Source organism: Montipora foliosa, chromosome 2 (assembly GCF_036669935.1).
Source record: "Montipora foliosa isolate CH-2021 chromosome 2, ASM3666993v2, whole genome shotgun sequence".
NCBI classification, from domain to species: domain Eukaryota; kingdom Metazoa; phylum Cnidaria; class Anthozoa; order Scleractinia; family Acroporidae; genus Montipora; species Montipora foliosa.
In genome coordinates, this window is record NC_090870.1 from 4,121,404 (window position 1) to 4,147,845 (window position 26,442).

Below are 26,442 nucleotides of genomic sequence, written 5' to 3' on the forward strand. Positions count from 1 at the left end.
TTAAAGTTCAAAGATTGATACAGTCGTATATAATGACCCACAGATGAGAGGAAAAGGGAGACACAAATCGTAATGATAAAAAACGGCGAAGAACGTTCCTTTGCTTCAATTTTAGGACCCTCTAATTGAAAACAATTCCGAAATGCCCTACTCACCGGCCAAACGGAGAAGTAGTCGTCGCATTTTCTTTTACTTGATTATTGGACAGTTGCAAATCACGTGGTTTGTCATTGATATCACGCAAATCAATCCTGAGGTCTTTTTCAAAAGACAGTTGCGGTGTTCCATCATCTGTTGTTTTCACCCTAATCACGTGACTGCTTTGCATTTCATAGTTCAAACGACAAGAAGGACCACCTTGCTTCAGACACTGCTTGTTGGACACGGCCACCTGGAAAGACACTGGATATTTCAATATTCCAGCTCCTATCAACTCCTTACCAATCACGCATTCTTTATGGCATAGTAAAGAAAATAAAGCCGTTGTCTCTGAATTCACCAACCCTCGTTTTAAAGATAATCCCAGGGTGAAAGTTGTCACGGGATTCCCTTGGTTCGGATTCCTACGCTTGGTGATTCGTTTAATACAAATCTCGCGCCCCCTATTATCTTGTCAAAGATAAAAGGGAAACCAACTGTGACTGCTCACACGTGTTTTCGCTCGGTTGCAAAGTTTCTTTTCCTTGATAAAGTGTTGGATTTGCAGGAGGTTCAACTTATTTTTCCTTTTACTTAATTTCTCATTCTAAACAGGCCAAACGAAATATTGCGTCTCACGTGAAAACCTCTTGTTCACTACATCGATCATTACCGTAATTTTATTGCCGTCTACTTTAAATCTCCCAGACGCACTGTTCAGAAGCTTGAATGTATGTTTCTGAGACCCGTCTTGATCCAGTGTTGTTAATGATCCAACCAAGGTGTCCACATCACTGTTTTCATTCACAAACGAACTTGAGAGCTAAAAAGGTAGAAACAAAAACAAAAAAAAAAACCCGTTTTTTAGCTTAAATGCAGAATGAAAGTTGCAGTTTCGATTTCTTTTAGGAGCACTTGGATTTTGCCCCAGAGTCAGTCATTAGCAAATCCGCCTTTCAGTAATCTACTGAGTTGAAAACGTTATGCTTGGGAGGCATGGTTTCTGCAATGTGTCCAGGTCTCGAATCTCGCTCTCGTTGTCATGTTTGGGTTAGATTTTCTATCCCTCTTCTCTGCTCGGAGAGATTTTTCTCCGTGTGCTTCCATTTTTTCTTTCTTTATTGTAGAGCTCTTCGCTTCGATATAAAAGTTTGGGATTAAAAATAAAAAAAAATACTGAGTGATTGTTGCTATCTCATATGTTCGAGCTGCGGATAAGCCAACATTTGTCAAGACTTCCCATCCTAATGACAGGATCATTATGACTTTAAACCAAACGGCTCCCGCAAGGGTTCCCGGTAGCTTGGTCTAACAAAGCGTACCTTACAAGTAATCAGAATGCCAGCTTATAGCATATTCTCCCTTTCAGTAAAAGAGCCTCGTTTTTTTCTATTAAGGAGGAAACTCTTCAGGGATTGAGCTTACCCGACCTATGTAAGAACACTAAGAGACAATTACGTCTTACCAAAATTCCAGTAGGAGCGTCATTGGTATCAATAACTTGAATAGTGAAGGTCTGTGTCCTGGACAGGCTAGGTATCCCATTATCTTTCGCAGTCAGACGGACATTCCACTGGGCAGTGTTCTCAAAATCAAGAGCTCTTTTAGTGATGATTGTGTCATTTTGTATAGCAAATGGTTGATTTGGATCAGAGGACGAAATTGAAAAAGAAAACGTTTGGACCTGCGTGTTAGCATTGTCTGGGTCGATGACGTGTATCAGTGCGACCACGGATCCACTTTTCGTATTTTCTTTAACCTTATCGTTGGTAAGTGTTATACGTGTTGGAGCCTCATTAACGTCTAGGACAAGAATCACAAAGGTACTTTCCACCGACAGACCTCCTGGATCGCGACAGAGAACTTTCATGCTAAACGAACTCGTGTCTTCGTAATTTATTTCCGCGTTCCCAACGGTCAGTTGATCGTTGCTTATTGCTACCTTCCCATTGGCCGAGTCAGTTAGAACACACACGTGACTTTGATTTCTGTCAGGATCAGAAACATTCAACTGACCAATCACCGTTCCTGTTGGTCTATTCTCTTCTACCTTTTGATTGGACAACGTTATTCCCGTGGGATTCTCGTTAACGTCTTGTAGCTCAATAACTAATGATACTTGTACCGACAATGGAGGACTGCCATTGTCTGTTGAATTCACTGTAATTTGGTGTCTTGAAGACAATTCGAAATCAAGACTTGCGTTACTGGAAGCGAACAATTTGTCTCCTCGAATCTCAAAATTTGCTCCAGAATTACTGATAATGGCATAAGTAAAATTCTGTCCAAAATCCTGGTCATCCGTTATAAGACTGTCAATTTGAACGTTTTTACTGTTCTCAGGTATGGAGGCTGACATACTTCCATCCAACGTCACATTTGTGGGCGGATCATTTCCGTCAATCACAGTCAAATTAAACTTTTCCGTGCGGAAAAGTCCCTTGTCATCTGTCACACGAATGATGACTTCTAAGCTTGCGGTATCCTCGTAATTGATAGGGCTGCTGACCAATAGTGCAGTGACGCAGCGTGTTCCTTTTGCAAGAGTCTGGCAAGACGCTTTGCTTTTGACCGCAAATTTACCAGCAGCATCATCATCCAAACTAAAAGTTAAATTCTGCACAGCATCAAAGTCCGTTGCTGTAATCGTAGACACGCTAGTTCCAAGCTTCAAGTTTTCTGGCACGCTCTCCGAAGAAAGGGCGATAGACACCGGTGCCTCGTTGACGTCGACAACGGAAATAGAAATGTTCTTGTTCATCTGCAAGGAAGAAATAATAATTGGTGGTACGGCCTTATTCTACTTCTATTAAAATAATTAATAGTTTCTTTCCAAAAAAAGGTCGTTTGTTGCAGTGGTTGGCACATTCAAATAACAAAAAGAATGTTTGTCTGTTTCATGTAAATCCAACGTTACAAACACTGGATTAGCTTAGGAAGCTTAGGTACTGACGGCGGTGACACCAACGGCAGCGAGTGCTGCACTTGCGGCATATGATTTTAGCTTAAGCTGCGACGACGTCGAAGACAACTACAACGGCACAAAATCTGCAGAGCAAAACAACAGCGTTGCACGTTCTGCACGTGCGTTGTATATTTTGGTACATTTCACCGCCGTCTTCTTCCCAAAAACGACGCGAAGTGACCACATTTGAGATTATGTGGAGGAAGTGACCCCACCAAGAGAAACTTTAATTTTTTTTTCAACACCGTTCATACAAAATTTATTCTCCCTCGCAGGCGTTCTTAGCTTGACGTTTCGTAGAACGGCTGCAAAGGAGACTAGAAGAGGAACTGGCGAACGACCATGCACTGTGGCGAAATACTTTATTCGCTATTGTCACCAATCCCACAATACAGTTCATTCTGGGGGGTTGTTTGCATTAAAGTAATAGATATCCAGTTCACTGAAGCATGATACAGTCCCAAGAGTAAATCACTTGTATTTTTTTTATGTAAGGAAACCCCCAAAACGTATTGCATTGTGGGATAGGGGAAATAGCCAATGAGCTCCCTATAACCGACTTGACGTCATGGGGAACTCACAGCTTTCAAATGCAAATGCTGCAGATATACACATACCGCTAAAGGTGGGTTTCCGTCGTCCGTCACTCTAGCCACAATAAAATGCACTTTGCTCGTTTCATAGTCTGTTGACTGTGCCTTGTAAAGAGTACCCTTGCTGTCCAAAGAAAATCGACCAGAATCGTCATCAACCAAGGAAAAGGTCAGCCTTTGACCTTTATCCTCGTCGCTGGCGGACAGATTTCCTATCCTGGAGTTGATTGGTGCGTTTTCCGGTACCTTATAATTGGACAATTGAAGGCCTCGAGGTTGATCGTTTCGGTCATTTACATTAATCCTAAATAAGGCCTCAACGTTTTGCGATGGATAACCGCTGTCCGTACTCCGGACCCTTATGGTATGAGACGATGCGCTTTCAAAATTAAGCAAACATTGGGAACCACCATTCAGAAGACAATTCCTGTTGGATTTTGCTACCTGTAAGGCAAAAGGATACTTAGGTTTTTTTTAATATTTAATTTATTTAATTCAATATTTATCCAGGGGCATCCAATTTAGCAGAGCTAGTTTAAATGGAGCCCTGACACAGCACAAAACAAAGACGTAAAACATTAAAAACTAGACAAACAAATTAAGTTATAAATGCAGTATGTACCGCAGGTCTTACTGTTTAAGATGGCGCTTTAGTTTGATTTTAAATTCGCTTAACGTCTCTACTTGCCTAATGTTTCTCGGAATGGTGTTGTAAGTTCTTCCTTTGGTCTGTTGTGAAGGCTAAATCTATAAGTGTGGACGATCGTTCAACAATCCTCGTCGGCTCTTTGATAAACTGAATAAGTTGATAAGCTTTAAATAACATGCACAGTTCTTTAGTGTCAGAAGATATTTTCTTAACGACTAGGTCACAGTTTAGATCGCCGAGTATGATTGTTTCTTTCCCCTCACTGCAGGAATAGTCAAGTAGGCTTTCAAACTTCAGTTGCCAATAAAATCTTTCACCTCAACATGAGGCGGTCGATAAACCGAGGATACCGGGATTTTACTCCTGTTTGGGAAAGTAAATTCAAGCCATAAAGCTTGTTATCAAATGAATCCTATATACCAACGAAACAACACCCGCTAAAGAAATACCTGTCAGGGTATTGCGGGTAATAGAGCGGTTATTGCACTGCTTCCTGTGCTTCTAAAACCATAGCTATTACTTTGTCAGGGCTGTCACCAACTTTTCAAGTTGCCGGGTATAGAAAAAAAGTAGGCAGCCCTGGAACCATTTTCAAGAGACACTCCCCACTGTCCCCTCCCCACCCCAAAATGGTACCTGCAAAATTTAGCGGTAATTACTCAAAATTCAATATTTCACTACAGAGTCTCGTGTACATAAATGCATGAATTCTCAGGGAAGAAAGCAACTTTAAAGAGCGAATTACGATGAATCATCTCACAATGTGACGTCGCATTCGTTGCAGTGGTTGGCTTTTTTCTTTTGCGTGTTGAAAACCGGCGAAATCCTTGGCACCAGTTTTCAAGGATATTTAAAACATACAAAGTTTGTCCAGGAAAAAAAATGCTGAATCAGAACGCAAAACAAAGGCAGTCTCTCTTTTGCTCTAAATCGTTGAAACAAATTAACGCAAAGGGACTATCGAACGATTTCTTAGTACGGCGACCTTCCAAAATGGTGTCGCAAATACCGTGGGCGCCCTCAAAACAAACAGCTCGAGCAAATCACAATAAGCCAGTTGGATTTGAATTGGGTACAACATTGAGTTAGCCAATTAGGTCTATGAGATAGCACTTCTGCAAACTCGGCCGTTAAATAAAAGTTACCGCTTCATATTCTTTGATTGCACTCATGTGATAAGAGACCATGTTGGTGCCAAAACAACAGGAAAATGTAGCTCAAAATTTCCTTTAATTAATAATAGAGTCAAATAGAGCGGTTTTCAATTGAGTGTCGAAAGTAATTAGCTAATTACGTTGGTTTTGCATTACTTTACTCCGTGATTGGTTCAAAGTTCTCGCGCCATTTTTTCAACCAATCAGAAGTAAAACCCAAACCAATCGTGGCTTGCACGTGCACATTTTCCCGCGCTTTGTGTCGGCTACGTGTAATTACTTGGAGTTTTGATTGGTTTACTGGATTGTCTCCGTCCTTTTTGATTGGCCAAAGTAATTACTTTGGTTTTGGTTTTACGACACTCAATTGAAAATCGCTCTATCCAAAAGACTTTTTTGCTATTGTTCTTTCCACCAACATGGCTGCCGTGACGTCAGATGCAATCAAAGAAAAGCAAGGGCTGATGTACATGGTCAGCTGGCACATTAAGAGTATTTGGCAGAAAATCCGTGGCAACTTTTCAGTGGTAAAGAGCATCACAAAACAGTTACATATGTAATGAGCCCCCCCCCCCCCCCCACCCACCCGAAAAAAAAAAATGTTTTGCACGCTTTTTACGCTCTTCACGTGCTTTTCAACACGAGAAAGAAAGGATAACAATTTAAGGTTTTGTGGAGACCGCACAAAGATAAATTTTTCATGCTCTTTCAACGCAACCCCTGTTCATACCAGTTTCATCCCTGGCTAATTAACTTCAGAAGCATAAACTGGCATACTTTTGTTATATCAAAAGGATTAGAAGAGCCGTAAAGTGTTGACAGTGATGCAGATTTATCTGTGTTTTGAGATGGTTTCGTTATGTTCCAGATTTCCAACGTTGGGTTTTGTCGGATTATTTCTCAACGCATGAAAATAACAAATCAGTTGAATTTTTATCTTTTCGAAACAACATGACATCCGCCGGCGGGAGCCTTGTTTGAAGCAACATTTCGAAACATCACATCGAACGACGTAGCAATAGCAAGAATTCAAACTGATCGCGTCGGAAGATGGTTATAATTACCTTTACAATATTTCCCTGAATTTTGAATCTGCCGCCTGCGCCATCGAGTAGAGTGTAGGTGTAGGATTGTCCTTTATCTGGGTCAGCGGTGCTGAGTCTACCCACAACTGTGCCTACGTCACTGTTCTCGTTGACCGAGTTTCTTGACAACTGGATGAGAAAGATAAAAAAGATTGTGGTTTAAATCCTTTTTTAATAAAAAAATCTAATTTTTGACCTAAGGCTAAACCTTTCTTTTTTGGGCCGTTTAAGCCTAAAACGTGCTTTGTTCAATGTTGATCACGTACAACTCAATGCGGAGGCATCCTCCGATGCCCATACGCAGATAGTGGGGGCCTGAGTTAAAACCCCTAAGAGCGAAAACAGGCGAAGCAGCAAAGAAAAGTACAAAAAAGGAGGCAATGAAGAAAGCATAAAACGGCAAGAAGTAAGAACTAAAACAAATAAGCAAAACAAAGACTTTCCTGACTGACTCTTAGCCTAAGTATGCTTGCAGGGTGTTTCGAAGTGTTTTGTTTAATCTGAGTCTAAAAGTTCATAAAGAAAGGTTTTTACTGTATATGAAAATAGAGTGTAAAGCTTCTAATGGGAACCTATGTTACTCAATATTCAGGACTCCATAAAGCCCTTTTGCCGATACTACAGGCAAACTTCGAGTATCGACTAAAGCCCAGTCTTGCGCGGTCGTCGCAGGGGCTAACATCATGAACCTGTTTTCAAGGCAGTAGATTCAAATCTCTCTCGTTCCAAAAAATAGCCCATCTTATCTTCCTGGAGGCATGGTTACCTGAATTGCTGTGGGCTTTTCATTGACATCCGTTACAGAAATGGTAAATGTTTGCTCGCGTTTCATTGGTGGGCTGCCGTTGTCTGTGCTACGTATAACTAGAGTAAATCTGCAAAGAAATTCGATCTTTACTAATTAAAACTAATATACGATAAAGCACATTGAATGCGTTCAAATTCAACTGGAACACTGTTGATAAAAGTCGTGGGTTTCGTCTGTTAATACACCTGGATGCCTTGAGAAGACAATTATTTAAGTACCAAATTACTTGACCAATGGATCATCCCAACAACCTTATAATACTCGTCACATTTGTTGGAACAAACATTCCCATTTTTCCCCTCCTTCAATATTGATTTCACCACTACTTGCAGTTGCCCGAAAACTTATCACACAACATTGAATTGGGGGTGAGGGGGAAACGGGATAAGTTGCGATCTTGAAACACGATGATTCTAGACCATTCGTTTAAGTGCAATGTGACCAAAAATCAATTCTTATTTTTCTTTGGATTTCAAAACTATGATAACTAAACACTAAGCGACCAAAGTTTTAAACCTTGATTAAAAAAGACACCCGTTTATTTTAACCGGAATCTTCAGTATTTAATAGTCGGCCATTATTAACTTTAAGTCCTTGAGAGCGCTGGATCGAGGAGAAAATGACGTCAAAGGCTCACTAGTTTAAGAATGCAGTGCGTGTGTACGCCGCAGAATTAATATGCAGCACGGGAGTTTTGGGCTTTCAGACTTTTAAACTCGCGTTTTGCCTATATAATAAGCTGCATTCACACGCTTAAGAGGCTGTCTCCGTAAAAGCGGTCCGGTCGATCTGGTTTGAAAAATGGATTTCGCTCATCTCTTGTGTTGCAAGACTTTCATGTGCTTATAATAAAACCACAATCCGCTTGATTGGATCTTTTAAATTATTTGAGGTTTGAGGGATTTTTGGTTCACCCACTCGAACGCTCCTGGCGCCCTATATCGAGGCTTCAATTTGACCCAAAGTTGAACATCAATTTACCAAGAACTAACGAAGCCTGTACAAAACAAAACAATGGCCAGTTACTTCATGTCTTTTGAATACACAAAGGTGATTTTCATTAACGTTGAGATTGAATGACGCCACCAGCGAGACTTTAAAGGCACCCCTATCATACAGCCTCATCAGACACGCGAACACCGATTAACTTCAAACTCTATTTATGAAAACGTGAGGCGGTCTTTTTTCAATGAAACCAACGCAGCTGGAAAGTAAGAACCGTACATAGTGTCATTAAGGAGAGAAACCTTGCGGCCCGTCCTTCATGGAATATTTATAGCTCTCTGAACTTGCTTAATTTCGGCGATCTCCAAGTTTTGGCTCCACATCATTAACAGGGAGCGTTGCACCAACCTCGAACGCAGATAGATCTAAAAAGACCCTGAATAAACGAAAAAAGCATTTAAATGCATTACAGGTCAATTGAAGCGGAATAAACCCTCTTTTAACGGCTTCAACTTGGCTTACCTGCCACAGATATGAAATGCTTCAGTGTTCGAATTTCGCTCCATGATTTTACAAAAAGGGACGATATCTGCTGCCCAAGCACTGAATCCCTGATGGTGCAAATCAAGTTTTAGGTATCTAAGTTGCTTTTTGTCTGCTATTATCATTCTTACATCGAAGTTTTTCCTCGACAAAACGGTGAACATCAGTGAAGGTTACCGACAGCCGCTGACCAAACTCAGTAATAGCACTTGTGCGCACTTGTGAGGTACCGAGGAAAGGAGGGTGTCGGTGCAGACTTTGAATTTTGTTGCAATAAAAGTTGTCATAATTTAGAATTGCTCAACTCTAAACCTGCACACAATTGCAAAACATCTCGTAAATGACAAACTCAGGAGCCCATGACTCGGCTAATGGGAAAAGTAACCTGTTCTCTTTGAGTTAGGACAATGTGCGAGCCATGACTGCGAGTCATGCGAGCCAAATTGGCGAGCCATGTGAGTCAAGATGCGAGTCACACAGTTATTGAAAGCTAACCGTTTTAAAATGGGTGCTTAGACTTAATAACTGTTTATCAGCACTATTTGAAATGGGTGCTTAGACTTAAATACGAAATTCGCATGGCTCGCAGATTGTCCAGCATCGTTCTCTTTTGGTTCACGGGTCAATTGTATGCGTAATTCTACGCATTCAGAGATTATTATGGTTCATAATTTTAGATTTACCTTAAGCAACCTCGAATTTCTAGAGTATTTTTTAATCTATTTTGCTTCTCATTAATAAGTTCGGGAACCGGATTTTATTTTTATTGATGTCATTTTAGGCTAGAAAGTAGGACTGTTTAGAATGCCTTTATTATTTTTTCAGCATCCAATAAGGGACCGCTTGGTCTAAATGCGCGGAGCATGGCAAATAATACGGATTTATTACATACTTCAAGACTTTTTCTGTATTTTACTGACAGTCTACTTTTGCATAAAAAAATAAACCCTTACTTTTGTTATCACGGATTCGTCAACTTAATTGTAGCCAATAGCACAATCGTCTTTTGTGCGAGAGGGAGAGGGCCAGGCCCAAAGGCAGGAGATTGTTGAGTGGGTGCGTGTTAGCGCCGATGACGGGAAAGTTTAGGAACTTTAGGGGGTCCTGAGACGAGGTCCTCTTAAGAGATATTTTGCAATTGTGTGCAAGTTTTAGCGTGGAGAAATTCTAAATTTGACAATCCTCACCGACACACTCCTCCCCACCTAGCTGTCAACTTTACCCCGTGAACCAAAAGAGAACAGGTTAATTTTCCCATTAGCCGAGTCATGGACTCCTGGGTTTGTCATTTACGAGATGTTTTGCAATTGTGTGCAGGTTTAGTGTTGAGGAATTCTAAATTATGACAACTTTTATTGCAACAAAATTCAAAGTCCTTTTCAGTACGTCACAAGCGCTATTATTAAATTTGGTCAGCCGTTGTCCCGGAAGGTAAATATGGCGGCGATCTTCATTGATTGACTTCACCGTTTTGACGAGGAAAAACTTCGATGTAAAAATGATAATGGCAGACAAAAGGCGACTTAGATACCAGTGCTTGGGCAGCAGAGATCTTCCTTTTCTTTGGTAAAATCATGGAGCGAAATTCGAACACTGAAGATAATATCTGAGGCAGGTAAGCCAAGCTGAAGCCGTTAAAAGAGGGTTTATTCCGCTTCAATTGACCTGTAATGCATTTAAATGTCTTTTTCATTTATTTAGGGTTATTTTAGGTCTATCTGCGTGCGAGGTTGGTGCAACGCTCCCTGTTAACGAGTCTTTCAACGTGGAACCAAAACTTGGAGATCGCCGAAATTAGGCAAGTTCAGAGAGCTATAAATATTCCATGAAGGACGGGCCGCAAGGTTTCTCTCCGTAATGACATTATGTATGGTACTTACTTTCCAGTTACGTTGGTTTCATTGAAAAAGAACGCCTCACTTTTTCATAAATAGAGTTTGAAGTTAATCGGTGTTCGCGTGTCTGATGAGGCTGTATGATAGGGGTGCATTTAGAGTATCGCAGAGGTGCCAACCTATGGAGATCTAAAATCTGGAGATTTTTTCCATCCGGTCTCCCCACCCCTCCTCTCTCGATCAACCTACCCACTCCCCCTCCCCTCCTCTCCCCCCAAAGACGCACTCACCCATCCCCTAACAGCTTCTTCAGAATACAAGAACATTCTGCCGCCATTGTGAATTTGCAGGAAAACAGGGTAATTATGTCAATAATTTTTATTGGTTAATCGGAAATCCAATCAAACAATCGGTTATATGGCTATGATAGCTATAGGAAGCCATTTTGTTTAGTTCTATTAACGTGTGTTTGAAACTCAGAGATGAAGAAATGTATTAAGAAACAATGAAACGAGTTTGAAAAAATTGATTTTAGTCTAGAATGGAGGAACGTCTGTGAAAGGTTCAGACAGGAGCCCATCTGGAGCGTGCAACTTCCATACAGCGTCTGTGAAACGGCGTTTTCACAAGTAGGTTTATTTTTAGACTAGCCCTTCCCGCGAATTAGGTCAAAAAACAAAGGCAGTTCCGGTTCGGTGACCCTATGACGCCAGCTTAATTTTTTGTAATTGGTCATCGGGCTCCTGTGGGAGTCTCATTAGCGGGAAATTGAATCTAAAAATAACCTTACTTGTGAAAACGCCGTTGCACGAAAATAGGTAAGTTGCACGCTCCCGGTGATGGGCTCCTGGTTCAGAGTCGTTTTTATCCGGGAGATTTCATGACCCGTACGGGAGACCGGGAGATTCGTTCCGTATCCGGGAGAGTTGGCACTTATGGTATCGCGGGTAGCTTCATTCAATCTCAATGTTAATGAAAGTCACCTTGTGTACTCAAAAGACATGAAGTAACTGGCCATTGTTTTTGTTTTTTACAGGCTTCGTTAGTTCTTGGTAAATTGATGTACAAAGTTGGGTCAAATTGAAGCCTCGATATTGGGTGCCAGGAGCGTTCGAGTGGGTGAACCAAAAATCCCTCAAAACTCCAATAATTTAAAAGATCCGATCAAGCGGATTGTGGTTTTAGTATAAGCACATGAAAGTCTTGCAACACACAAGAAATGGCGAAATCTATTTTTCAAACCAGATCGACAGGACCGCTTTTACGGAGACATTCTCTTAAATTTTAAGGTAGTCAGCCTTTGAATCACTTTTCTCTGGATCCAACCCTCTGAGGTCTAATCGGTCAGTTTTGAACGTGAGTAATGGCGGACCGTGAAATCCAAAACTTACACTCAAAGTAAATGGCCTTTGGATAACAGTCAATGTTCAAGATTTGCAAGTCAGATATGAAGCAAACACACTTTCAAAATTTGAAGAAAAAAAGGAACTGATTTTTTTTTATCACAGGGGCACTGTTAAGAGTTCCAACTAAATGTGTCCGGTATTGTAGACTATGACCAGAAACTAGTTTGCTTCTCATCACCCACACGACCAATATTTTTGAAAAAAAAAAAAACTGAAATATACTCAATTGCAAACGGCGCAGTAAAGGGTTAATTTGTTCAATTCTCGTAACAGTAGATACTCACTTGTTTGGAGAAGATTCGTAATCAAAGGTTGTCAGTGTTGAAAGATTCGCCCCACGTAGCTCAAACTTGCCTGCTCCACCTCTTATAATGCTGTAGGTGTGCCGGTCATTTGAGTTAGGATCCGTTGAGCTGAATGAACCGATACGAGTGCCCCGTGGTTGGTTTTCTGGAACACTGGCTGAGCCAGACAGATAAATCTGAGGAAAAAAAGCTTTTTTCTGTTGATTGAAAATATCTTTAAATTCGAGAGGGAAACGGAATTTTGTGTCAAGACCTTTGAAAGGTGGCAAACTTCCTCATAGTTGTTCAAAATGTTCATAAACTTTTATATTTTTTTACCTTGATCTAAAAATAATATTAGGCACGCAAAATACATAATGAACTTAATATAATACTGCACTTTGAACGAATCGCAAGGTTTTAGTATGCTGTTGAAATCGATCTGTCCCATTTTTGGCACACTATTAACTTCAGGCCTCGCCCAGCTCGGCAGAAAAAACGTTTGGCAAACACTTACAAAATGAACTCTACTGTTCTTTTACTTAAATCGATTTTTTTCGCGCGCGTTTGTTGTTTGGGTCATGAATAGATTTCAGCACTGACTCATGATGATGGAAAATAGAGTCGCACTTTATCATATCCCTAAACGTTTCCAGCTAGGGGCGGTCAGCCATCTAACCTGTGTTGGCGGATCATTGTTCCTTCGACAGTATGACGTAGCATAAGAAGACCATTGGCCTGAAGTCTGACAGGTGACAGTTGAAGCTCCTTTTATAGAATAGTCTTTTGAACAACTCAACGAACACGTGACAGGATAAGTAGTTTTTCCTCCTGGACACACCACATTGACGTACTTACACTTGCTGCCGAGTGAAGTACCTGACACAATGTTAAAGACAAACAAAACATATGATTTTCTTCATTCTTCATATTTGGTTTCTATTTTTACAAGCTACAAGAAGTCTTAACAGAAAATAATGGGTTATTATTGTCCTGATAGAAAAATAACAACGCACGCTATCGTCGCAGGAAATAATTTATCATGTCGGCCGAAACTCCTCGAACTGCGCCCTTGAAATCCAGCCTTCGGACTGAAAAAAAGAGTTACGAGCGTGGCAAATCAATTATTTGTAGTGATTATTATTTTAAGTCCCCGTTAACTAACCTGGGGCACAATATGATGGCCTCGGCATTTTGCAATCTTTACCAGTGCAATTCTTTTTGTTTGAAGCAAGGTTAAAACCAGGAAGGCAGGAACAAACGCCATTCGAACACTTTTGTTCACATCCATTGTTGGATGTTCCACACTGAGAACTTTCCTGGAAAGAATTTTAGGGGAAATATGTGTGTAAAACTGAAAAGTCTATTCGTTCTTATTTACATATTCATATCCCAGACAGCAAGCCACAACTTAAGCGACAATAACAAAAACATACTGGTTGATAATAACGGCGATAACGACAACGATCACGATCACGATAACGACAACGATAACGCTAACATCAAAGGAAGGATTGTAGCTTCTGTTTGAAAAAAAAAACTGTTATCGAATGAATGCAGGTCCTGTTTACAATAATAATCCAGTTTCAAGTTCTCCATGACCACTGAATGAAAACACTGAGGACGCATTTTTACAGGGTTAGCCTCCATCTGAAGTGAATATATTCTCAAATACCGGCAGGAAGATGCCTGAAATTTGAAACTAAACAATAGACAGAATAGTAAACAAGTCATCTTCTCGCTGGAATTTTGTTAATATATTCACTTCAGATTGAGGCTAACCCTGTAAAAATGCATCGTAAGTGTATTTATTCAGCGGTGATGGAGAACTTGTAACTGGACTATTAACAATAACACATAAGTGTAGATTACGTCAATACAGTTAGGGATACATCAATGCATACAGCTAAAAGGACAACTACGGCGTTGGGGAAGGAAAAGCCAAAAAATCTGCATATGTAATAAGCAAGAACAATAGATTTGCTTGCTCTTCGCACGCGTTTTACGTCTTCGAGGAAAACGAGCTCGCCTCGAAATCAGGCCCGCTGATTCTTGCGTTTGATCTTGAAGTGCAAACTTTTCTCTTGCCAACTCACAGCGCCGTTTAGGTGACTATACTTACTGCCATGTAGTGTTCAACTATCTTCAGCAAGTTCCTCCTTTCAAAAACATACCCTGATTGCAGAGGCTTTTTCCTTCGTGCCTTTTATTTTGTTTGTCTTTTTACGGATGCCTTTATTGCTGCAATTTTCTTTTCCCTCCAGAAAATTTTACCACGGCACGAAGCGATTTCTTTTTCTGCTGAACATACGCTATAGTTGCCTCCATTTTTCAAACACGTCACCTCTTTCTCATAGGTCAAACAATCAGCCCTAAGTGCTTGCAGTTGACTGACAGGAAGGTTATCATTTGGCCAATCAGAGAGAAGTGAAATCATTTTATAAGTCTGTCGTTTCTATACTAACGATAGCATACGCTCAACAGGAATACAACTTGCTTCGTAGCAGAGGTTTTTCTCGAGGGAAAGGTGAGGTCTTAGCGCGGTACCAATAACATTGCCGAATTCACTGAATTTCCTTCGTCAAATTATTCTTACCAAAAGTAAAGGACAATTTTTGCCGCGACACCGTTTTGGAATCTTGACTGTTCTTGTTCTCTGCCTATAACCAACTGCGCATTTTTCACTACAGCTTCCCCAAGCTCCCCATGAGTTGACCTACAAAAGAAGCACAAAATTCCATCTCACATTATGGGGTGCCCGGCACATGCTTTTTTTTTTGCGTCCTTTAACACACACTGTTGCATATTGTGAAATTTGAAATCAAATTTGAATGCTTCAGCGCAGTGCGACAATCTTCGGTCCTTTGTACAGCTGTCACTACATCCTTGGAATCATTCGTTAGGGGCCGGTTTTCATAGAAATAGCATGTATTAAAATGGCGTCATTGCTAAGTCCGAACGGTGTTGAGACTGAACGCCACTACCAACATCATCTAACATTCTCACTTTAACATATTAATAATTTGTAATTTGCAGTGGCGTAGATTGAGATTTAGAATGTGTACGCACACGAAGAATGTTTCAAGCGCTAAGGGCGCTCCAAACTAGGGGGGAATGCTCCCTCAGAAAATTGTAAAATTTAGGGTCTCGCAAATGCCATTTCCGACTATTTCCGAAGGACAATTTAATAAATAAAGGCAAAGGAAAATGTTACCATTCTGTTGAGTTTTCCGCAAGCTACAACGCAAACAGGGGGTTTACAAGCAAAGGGCATGACGTCGCAAACTCTGCCGGTTATAACATCATCATCATAACCTTTCCATCAAAACTAACCAGGAACTGGGGACTGGTAATGAGAATGACACTGTAGGGGCCTCGCAGGGCTTTTACTTATAACAGAAAATATTTTTAAAAATCCTACCAATTTCTCAAGTACGCACGTGCGTATTTGCGTAAAGGACGCTACGCCCCTGATTTGGAACTGCATGCTTGGCTCTTTAGAGGCTCGCACCCGTCTGTAGTTCGCTCCTCGTGATTTAGCCAACTCAACGCTCGCGTCGAACATATTTATTTTTTCTCTTAGGGTGGTTTTCTTTACAATTTTATCCCGATATAAAATGAAATCTAATCTTATTTTCCTTGACGAGTGCTGTAAAACCTCTTTCTAAAAAAAGTTACCTTACGACTGAGGCAACGCACAGCTTTCAACAGTCTCTCATTTTATCGAATCGTTATCCTATGATAGGACGCAGATTTGAAGTGCTAAGTGTTAAGAGTCCATTGCTTTTGTCAAATTTTCACCTCTGTCTATTGTTACTAATCTAGAGAGTCGTTTTATTATCTATTCTTCGGCTATTCTCCTTATTTTAAAAAACTACGTCTATCCCATCTCTCCCGCAGTGCCAGGTCTAGCGGTGATGTTTTGAAAAACGCTTGTGACATATGAAGCCTCCTAACCCAAGGAGACTATACGGAGTTCTGGAACTTGAAGATCTAGAAACGCCCAGTCATAAAGGATTTTGACATTCCTGTAGGATACTTAAAGGACGCAGCGTAAAAACATGGTTAGGGAAGGAAGGCAGTTTGTCAGTTCTAATGCATGACACTTCATAACCTCTCTCTATAATATTCGCAATGGATAAGACATGCAATCGCTCGCAGTGCAATTGTACGATCTCGAGTGCCAGTCCCACTCAAACCTGACATTCATCCCTAGCATTCTTTCAGTCTCGGAAAAATACTTTTCTAGTTCATAGCAACCTACCACACAATCTCTGTTGTCCCTATAATCAGTACACTGCCGTCTCTCAGACCTTGTTCCGCATGCTTTGCCGCGGCATACCGCTTGTGTAATAATACTGCGTTGTCGGGTAGACGATCCGCTTCCACAGCCGTTACTGCAGAGCGACCAGGCCGACCAAGATGACATCACACAGTCTCTGTTGTTGTATTGAGAACAGGAAGTTGTCTGCTGCAAAGATGGGCAAGATTTACCATTACAGTACGGTTGAACCGTAACTCGGCGCGTTCGTGTCTTCGATCCTGAAAACCAAAAAGACAAGTTAAGGCCTTGAATACCAGATTTTTTATCAATTTGGTCTTGAAATTTAAAGCTGGTTTAGATCAGGGTAACTTCCTCTAAGAGAAGCTGTTATGATCACAAACTTTGATTCTTGATAAACCGATTTCTTACGTGCAACTTATGAACAAATGCAACGAATTGTGTGAACTAATGTAACGCAAATCTAAACGAAAGAGCCTACGCAATCAATGGGAAATATTTCGTTTCCTTGGACTTGCAGTCCCGCTTACGTTTGGAATTCAGACGGTCGAATTGCAGTTCGCGGACACAAATGTAACCGAAAGATAAAGCACACTTGTTTCACAATAGCATAGTTGCTGTTAAGCTGGTTCATCTTTTCCTGGAGTTGCGTCTTGGGTATGGATGCCTTTGTTGTCGCTCTTGGACTTTGCACTCGACGGAGCTAATTCAGTTGAGGTCATGAACAGGCGGCTTGTACAAGAGATGTTCTGTGGATGGCTTTGGAAGAGACGGAAAGTTCCTATGACTTTATTCTGAGACAACGTGCTTTCGTACATCTAAAAACCCACCTGTACCACAAGTGGTAGAGCAATGACCCCACCCAGTCCACGACGATACCACGCAGTTCACAGGGCAGCAACTATGGGTGCAAGAGCGCGTTTGCCTTGACGTGGGACACGCAGAGCTGCAGTAAGGTCTGGTGACTATAGATCGAATCCGAGATTGAGTTCCAGCACCACATTTACCATTGGTTGGCGTACATGAAGTCCACGAGCCCCAGGAACTCATCTAAAAAAGAAAGAGAATACAGTGAAGTGATATCAATGTCAACGGTTTGAAATGACAAGGGGTAATATCTTAATGTACTGTGGTTGTCCTGGTGAAGGTAGTTTCAAAACTGAGAAGGATTCTGTTGTTGAGAGGCTTTGTACTGACCGACAGCGACCAACCTCGTTCCGAGGGCTCTTTCGCTAAGGGGAGGGCGGGCGAAGCCCTGGAAAGGAGATTGGCCAGAGTCGACGATAATGATGATGATGACCAGTTAGCTCGTTGGGAGAGCAATGGACTTTGGTGCGGGAGGTCGTGGATTCGGGAGACACTCGAGAGAGTGTTCCCTTTGTAATGACATCTGCAACTGGTTAGACTGGTTGGTCTTCTGGGATAAGAATAATAAACCGAAGGCCCCGTCTCACATCACTTGTGTGGGACGTTAAAGAACCCTCACGCTGATCGAGGAGAGTAGTAGTAGTGGTAGTCTCTCAACCGGGTAGTCTCTCAACCACTCTGTCCTGCTCTGGGAACCTGTGAATTCTACTTGTTATTCAGTTAAGATCATGTAAACTGCGTGGCTTCCATTTGCGTTAAAATCACCAAAAAAGTGTTGTACTTTGGCCCTGAAAAGCCTCTAAAGGACTTCCTTCCTTCCTTCATTATTCATTCAAACTAGTTCTGAAGAGATACAAATAGCCGAAATACCTTGCATGGTATGGGCACAGGAGTACATCGTGATGTTTCAGTCAGAGGAGGACATGCCGAACCACCGCAACTGGGATTACGAGTAACACGTCTTGTTCTTCTCTTTGTACCACTGTTCACACTGCATTGACCGGTCGGAGCGGAACAAGATCCCCAGGATGTCCAACCGCTGACCTGTTAATAACAAGCAGGCGAGGCCAAAGAATCGGTTTGACACGTGGAAGTTTAGTCATACGAGAACGAATTGACTGGAAATCAGGAAACATTAGGGAGCTCCAGCACGAGACGCATTTGAGCCTGGGACGGAGACCGGAAGTGAACAAGTTAAAAATAAAATATTCTTAGCATTATCAATGTGGCAGTGTCAAGACAAGTTAAAAGGAAAAAGTCTCACTTCCGGTTGCCGTTCGTTGAAGGTTAAGAAATTCAATGTGTATGTTCACAATCACAAGTTTTCATCCTGTCTCTCTAAAACAAAATCATCGAGCGAGGGAGAACTGAAAACTATCATGATAGACAGCACAAAAGAAATTATTGCCAAAAAAAAAAAAAAAAAACACGTTCCTGCCACCTATACGAGATCACTATAATCGACGTAATTCTTCGTTTTGCGGTTAATTAATACTGATAGGTATACTGATGCCTACCAGGCAGTCCCTTCGGCAACAAGGTCCACGGCAAGATTTGATCTCCCTAAGTGTTGGACATGGTGTACCTCTACAAGACGCTTGGGTCCTGACTGTCCTGGTCCGCACTTGGTAGCCATTTCTCTCGCAAGCCGCATTACAGCTTCCCCAGCTCGACCAACTGTTCACAACACAATTTACGGGGCAGCATCTGAGGAAAAGAACAATCACAATATTTTAAAACTATGATGCGTAGTACCAAACCAAGAAACGCTATGTACATGGAAGAACAATCTTCTCTAGAGTTTGTTGGCTTTCTGTGGGGACCACTTTTCCCCATCTGTCGCCTTTTCTTAATGAAGTTCTGTTAGGATGTTTTTAGTATCCGGCGTGGAACAATTCTCCACTACATAGTCGACGTAGCGAGCAAATTCCGTTCCGTGCGAAACCTTGTTTCGATCTGTTTAGCGCGCAGGAGACACAGACAAACTCAACCTACTTTTATCTTTCGACGCGGAAAATTGCCACTGTCAACTTTGATATTTGTTCAAGTATGTTCGTGTGTTAAGCTTTGAGAAAATGCACTTGGAAAGTTGAAGAGCACTCAAGAAGTGGGATGCGCTTCACTCTACTCAGAAAATTTTTCTCTTGTTCTCCGAATTTTGTGTTTCAAGTGCATTATGACTTGAATCATGAGCCCGCAATTGTTGGTGTAGTGGTTTGATTGACAGACTCATCCAACACCACTTACAGCGCACATGAAATTTGTGAAGTTCATTGTTTAAATAACTCATCCAAACACATAGCACATTGTATTAATGTGACACTTTTCACGCGATATTTGGAGAGATAGACGACTGCAAACTTCTTGAAATCGCTTTCTTTAACACTTTCAGGGTATTCAAAACTAAACACCGTTTTAAAGCCATGAACACCAATTCCAAAATGCGTTTCTTTCTTCACGACCACTTAAAGTAATGATTCCGCCCTTTGCATGACATAAACGCTGACATTAAATCCTTCTTAAAAAAGACCATTGGGAATTATTTTCCTTGCTGTGAATTTAACCATTAGCACAAACAAGTAAAGCCAAAAAAGACTTTGACTGTGTTTTTGCACCCAGACTGAGTCGCCGTATAGGAAAGGCATGGAATTTACAAAACGGTAACTTGGAAATGTTCCACGAGGACAATGGATACTTCTTTTAACAAGCTGTTATAACGATAATTCAGCAAAAGTTAAGTTTGTGATCGTTTGCTTTGTCGCAATTTGCGTGCGTGATATACGGCGGAAGAAAGTGGAGATCAAGGAAGTAGTGATAATGTAGCTTTCAGGCTTTATGGCGTATAATATAGATTTTACTCGAGCACGCATTAAAAGGATAAGAAAATATAACACGGACCCGCTATCCAAACTAAACATCTCAAAAACGATGATAACTTGCACGTGACTTATATCACCTAGAAAGTCGTGTAGCGATTGCCAACGGGTTACAAATCCATTTTCCTGCATTAATTGCGTGGTCGATAATTTTTTAACCCTTTCGTAATATTGAAGTGCTTACATGATGAGACTGTACGGAGACTAAGTTTCCTCCTGAAACGTTCGTTCAACTGAACGGCGTCATTTGAAACGTGAGCGAATTAAACATTACAGTTTAAAAATAGCCCCCATGCGTGATGCCGTCTCACTAGCTAATTCCACCACTAAGCCTTGAATTGGAAAATCAAACTTGTAAATTTTAGCATGAGCTAAATCCCAAAGGAGCTAACTTGTAAAGAATAATTTTGCGCGAACGAGGCTTGGTGGTGAAATTAGCTAGTCAGACGTCATCACGCATAAGGTCTATTGCTGCAGATTGCATCAGTAAAACCGCATAACACGCGTAGTGCGTTTTTGTGTAGAAATCCCACAGCCGCTACGCGAAGACGAAGCATTCCAACTCCATTGGCAGTTGATAGGACAGCACTGCGTGTTGCAAAACCTGGTTTGTCTCAAAACAACGTTACAAAGTTCCACCGCATATCGCTTGAACCGCGATTCCTCTGGTGCGGTGGAACTCCATCGTTTACCATTCCGACTTTCTGGCGTACATTGTCTGTAACAACGCCTTCTTCTTCTGCGACGCCATGAAGCGACGGATCCCAAAAATACACTGAAAATGAGAAGAGCCACAAAGAGCGAAGAGAGTTTCATAGTGATCAGAGGTTGGAACCACAGACAAATTTAGAGAGCTGAATGGAGTAGTCGTTGCCATGTAAAGCGTCATCGTTCAGTGGGTTATTCTATCCGTCCGAATCACAAATCGCTCGGAAATATTGACCATATACCCTTGACAAGTCGTTTGCAAGTTATACAGATTTTGTAATGACTTTACTATAATAGTTGACTATAGGTTACTATTGATTAAAGAAAAGAGAAAAATGGCGGTTTTTTTTGTTCGTTTGTCGTCTGGCAGACGTGACACTTTTTCTCAGTGGAAGCCGCCTTAAAGGGCCTGTTTATATGGTCTCGGTTACCCGAGACAGCTCTCCTACCCGAGACAACTTTACCGAGCGTCTATATGAGAATTGCGTGACCGAGACAAAGTTGACCCTACTTAATTATGCATATATTTTAAGACGCATCTTCAAAAAATGCTTATCATCATTTGCCTTTCTTTCTTTCTAGTTCGTTTATATCAAGTATAGTTGCGTTTTCACATTCAAAAAATGGACTAACAATCTTAACGGAGCAGTAATGTGCAGTTAAAATAAATGGCTGTTTATGAATCGAGAGTTTCCGTCTACTGCGTTGAGAATTTTGGCGGGAAAAACCTTTTCTTTCGAAAGTAATGCACCTATCAATGTTAAGCTGCTGGGGGTGGGGGGGTGGGGGGAGACCGGGCATAGGCGGGGGATTTGAACTCAGATCAGTTTTTCTGTTCAAATGCCCGGCCCCAGGGAAGTCATCCTGGGTCAAAAAAGTGCAAATTCCCCTCCCCCGGGGCATTATCCTGGGGCAACATCCACGAACTCCTGCCATTCGTCTTCGAATTGCTGAACCAAGATTTTGTCGTCGATATCAATTTTGAATTCTGTTTTTCAATGTACTGATAAAGCTCTCATCAACTACCAGAGCCTTACGGCTCTCGCCGCACTGGACAAGATCCCAAATAGTAAATTTAATCAAATACATTCATTTAATATGCTTATGAATTCAAGCAAGCCTCCCCGAGTTCTCTCGCCCACCGAGTTGTCTCGCCCACCTCATGTAAACGGTTGACAGAATTTTTTAAATAAATGAGTGAACAAATACCTCGCCCAGGGTAACTCGGGGGAAGGGTTGTTTCTGGCACCCGAGACCATATGAACAGGGTCCTTAACTGTCATCACTTCATTATAAATGTTGCACCGAAATCAGTGATCGCCAAGCTAAATAATTAACATCAAAAATAAATACGTGGTGTAACGATTAATCGAATTCTCGATTAATCGCGATTATGACCGTTCGGTTCGATTCACGAATCTTTGATTCCACGTTTCGATTTTGGTTCGATTTTTTTCCTATCTTTCCCATTGTGCCCTCAGTGAGGTATTATATTGTGAAACTCTTAGACGTTTGCAGTTCGTACAGTCATTCGTGCACCATTTTGTGTTGCTTGGTAAACTGTTGACCTTCTACCACCCCTTGAGAATTTCCAAATAAGGCAAACCATGTGCGACACGCTCATTGTCACATTCTCAAACATGGCGACAAATGACCAAGCGATTGTGAATCCACCTGCATCTTTTAGATCCGCTGTGTGGAAATAGTATGGTAAAGACGGTACAACAGACAAGTCTAAAACTATCTGCAAAATTTGCTCAGCAACTTTCAAGTATTGTGGCGGCCCAACTTCAAGCATGAGCGCACTCTTAAAACGTCAACACAGCATTGATGGCATTGATGGCAAGTCAGAAGTGTTGGGACTCAAAGACGGTAAAAACTTCACCGGGTAAGAAAAACAGTACTGGAACACGACAGTTAAAAATTCAGGATGTTATGAAGAATGAGTTGCCGCGGTCAGGCAACAGGGCAAATGCGATAACGAAGTCTATCAGACTTTTCATTGCAAAGGACATGAGGCCCTATTCAGTTCTGTATCATGTCGTAAGAATTGAAAAACATCAGGAGCCCATCAGTAGATGGGCTCCTGACAACATTAACATTTTGCATAATAGAATCGAAATTGAATCGAATCCCAAGGAATGTGAATCGTTACACCCCTAAAACTAAACATTTTTAAAGTTAAGTGCTCACATCACTTGGCTTCTATTAACGATTGTGCTTTCGGAAAATTTACCCTTCATCTTAATCTGTCAGTTTTACATATCTTCAAATAAAAAGAAAAGAATAATGCGATTCTCTACCACATTTTAATGACTTATATTCGAATCAGTCCAAGACGCGGCACTCCGGCTGAATACACTTTTCATTCAGATCAATCTAAAACACAACTTAGCAATAGCACGCAGCTAAGACAGATACTTTTATATGGCGGTTTCCCTTACCGAGTTTAAAGTGTAAAAAGTATTTTTCATTGACGGTCAGTGGTCCAGGTTGTTTTTTTCAAACCTCTCCCCAAAAAGAATAATGAAAATAGAGATTGTTCATAAAATCACTCCAATGAGTTTTGTAGAACCTTAAATACTTGTCCGAAACTTTGAATTGAGTAATCTTGTACCTCTTCCAGACTACTCTTTTCATTGGCCCCTGTGACTTGTAGCTTCATCTATTGTTTCGTTCTCCAATGACATACCGCGTCTGGAAAGCTACAGAGTCTTATTTCATATCTATGAGCGGAGGTTTAATTTCCTAAGTGCCAGGACTTAATCGCTGCGGTCATAATATTTCATATCTTGGTACTTATCGGTCTCGGGAATCACTAATCTTCAAGATAGTTCGAGTTTGAGATGGACGCCGGTTCGAGTTAGTATTAATGTAGAGCTGTTGTTTTTGTTCATACAATCCATTGTTAGTGTTGACTTCAAACTCCTTCCCAGGGCTTTTCTCCGCCAAGTTTGGCGGGCGCCCGCCTGACTATCAGCGGAGAAAAAGCTCTGGAAACGAGGAAGGTTTTAGCAGCCTTATAACTCAAATCATGAATTCAAGGGATAAGTTGGTTGATACTAATCATTTTTTGGCTCTTTTGTTGCCGGCTCCTTATCCTGACAAAATAAGGAGTGAGCGTTCTCAAAAATAACAGATCGGGAAAGTATGACCAAACTGGCTCACCTTTAGTCCAATCATAAAGCGCTTATGAAAGAACAATTTAATAGATAGTCCTAATTCCGCACCATTTATACGCTTTTATCAATACATTGGAAAACGACTTAGTGAGCAATAACCCCTACAACTGCGTTAATCGCGAGAGCAATCTTTTGAAACTCGCAAGACAGGTTGACATAGGCAAGTCGAGTCCTGAAGCTGAATCCCCTAAATTGACACTCTTAATTGTATTAAAATAAATGTCTTTATCATCCGATGTATTTTTTCTTCCTTTTCATTGGCCGAGAGCCCACCGCATGACCTACAAATAAGTGTTTAGCTGCAAATAATACGCCCATGCGTAATTAAAACCACGCTCTTGTGTGAAAATAGCAGTTTGCTTTCCTGAGCTTTCAGAAAGTGATTGTTGGGAATTGTGAAAAAACAAACTCAGTCATCGAATCTTAAAACAATTATTAAACTTGGTTATCTTAAAATATCCTGATTTGTCAGTGTCTCACAGATCAACTATTTGCCTCAGCCTTCGGCTTCGGCAACTGAATAATTGATTTGCTCGCCATTGACAAATCACGATATTTTGCTCAACTTCGCCAAAATTTGAAGTGCGGGCTATAAACGAAAGAAAGAAATGATCCTCTCTCTTATCTCATTTCTCCCAATTTCACTTATTTGTGCGGTTCGTTTGAAAAAGCACAGCTGGACTTTTAGCCAAACACAGACCAGCACAACCAGCTTTGAAAAATCAATACTAAAGCAGGAAGTATTATTTTCTTTGAAAACGTAAGACATCACCTTGTTGAATATAGAAAATGCTGAGAAAGTGAATCATTAAGGCGAACAAAACTCGACGATGCTCTTAAAGCTTTGCCGCATAAAAAATTAAAATAACCTTATACAACTTTGCTCTCCTTACCCCAGAAACACACTGTACCTCATTTAAAATTAAGGCCAGGTATTACAATTATTGAGAAAACAAGGAACTATAATGACCAACTTACACCCCAGTGTTACATCTTCGCGTCTGAGTCCGAGTTCTTGGACAACTGGTTCCACCACAACTAGGGTTTCGCAGAATTCTCATTGTTCGACGTTGCGTCGACATTCCGCAGCCTGAACAAGAGCTCCAGGAATTCCACGTATACGAGCAACTTACGGGACAGCATCTATTGTAACAGTGCACATATCTCCTTCTTTGAGAGCTCCAAGAAGACGGACAACTTGTTCCACCACACCTCGGATAGGTTTGAATACCCCTTTGCTGGAGAACTGTTCCATATCCACAAGTTCGGGAGCATGATCCGGCGTTTGTCCACGCACTCTGAAGAACGCAATTTTGTCTTGAACATGTGCGGCGTCGCCTGCAACAGCCCCACGATCCCGGCGGACGCATTAAAAGAATCAAAGACGCGAAAAGAACCAAAAACGCGTAAAACGGTTTCTTCATGATAAACTGTTAACGAACGATTTGAAGTGCGGAACGGAATAGGAAGTTAAATTGTTTTTCCTGAACCCGATACTCTTTATTTTACTTTCACGTTTAAACATGCCCCCACCTATGATCTTACGGTTCAAATTTGACGTAAGATTAAGGATTGCCTCAGGATGCCATAGGGTTCAAACATACGAAAATTCTTCGTGCGGTGGGGTTTGTACACTCACTGTAACTCAGACAACAACTGTAACGAGACTAACAATTTCTCTTCGGAGCATTCTTACATTCGACAAGGCTCCCCAAACACGGCTAATGAGACTCAAGTACGCTGGGACCTTTATTATCAGTGGGAATTTAGTTTGCGAAATTAATTAATGGCATTGGGGTAAAATTTCAGTGAAACTGATATTTTGGAATGAATATGAAATAAAGAAGTTTAATATACTGTTGTTGTTGTTGTACTCAGTATTATTTCAGCTTTTTTATTTAAAAGCACTGGTAAACTTAGCATAACAGTAAGCTTTAGTTTTTACCCCGATTAAATCCAAATAAGAATGGCAAAAAGAAGCTCAAACTTTTAAACCCTCATGAACTTGTAAGCCATACATAATCGCATGTAAACTGGATGTCATTCTTGATTAAGTTTTTGATTTCACTAAGTATACAAGATTAGATAAATACCAAGCGAATGTCGTAAACTTCCGCGAGAT

At 41.0% G+C, this 26,442-nt stretch overlaps 1 protein-coding gene across 1 annotated transcript in view; it reads right to left on the bottom strand.

Moving 5' to 3' along the window:
- LOC137992129 (protocadherin Fat 4-like) overlaps positions 1-25,801 on the bottom strand; it is a 52,664-nt gene extending 26,863 nt beyond the window's left edge. The window contains exons 1-15 of the mRNA XM_068837262.1: positions 25,299-25,801; positions 19,072-19,261; positions 18,425-18,598; positions 17,518-17,737; positions 16,670-16,947; positions 15,002-15,121; positions 13,571-13,724; positions 13,085-13,284; positions 12,406-12,602; positions 7,351-7,459; positions 6,564-6,713; positions 3,721-4,140; positions 1,604-2,899; positions 812-961; positions 156-391 (exon numbers count right to left, since the gene is read on the bottom strand). Coding sequence (XP_068693363.1) covers positions 156-391; positions 812-961; positions 1,604-2,899; positions 3,721-4,140; positions 6,564-6,713; positions 7,351-7,459; positions 12,406-12,602; positions 13,085-13,284; positions 13,571-13,724; positions 15,002-15,121; positions 16,670-16,947; positions 17,518-17,737; positions 18,425-18,598; positions 19,072-19,261; positions 25,299-25,744 — 4,340 coding nt within the window. The 5' untranslated portion in view covers positions 25,745-25,801. The remainder of the gene's footprint in view (positions 1-155; positions 392-811; positions 962-1,603; positions 2,900-3,720; positions 4,141-6,563; positions 6,714-7,350; positions 7,460-12,405; positions 12,603-13,084; positions 13,285-13,570; positions 13,725-15,001; positions 15,122-16,669; positions 16,948-17,517; positions 17,738-18,424; positions 18,599-19,071; positions 19,262-25,298) is intronic.
- Between the last annotated feature and the right edge of the window lie 641 nt (positions 25,802-26,442).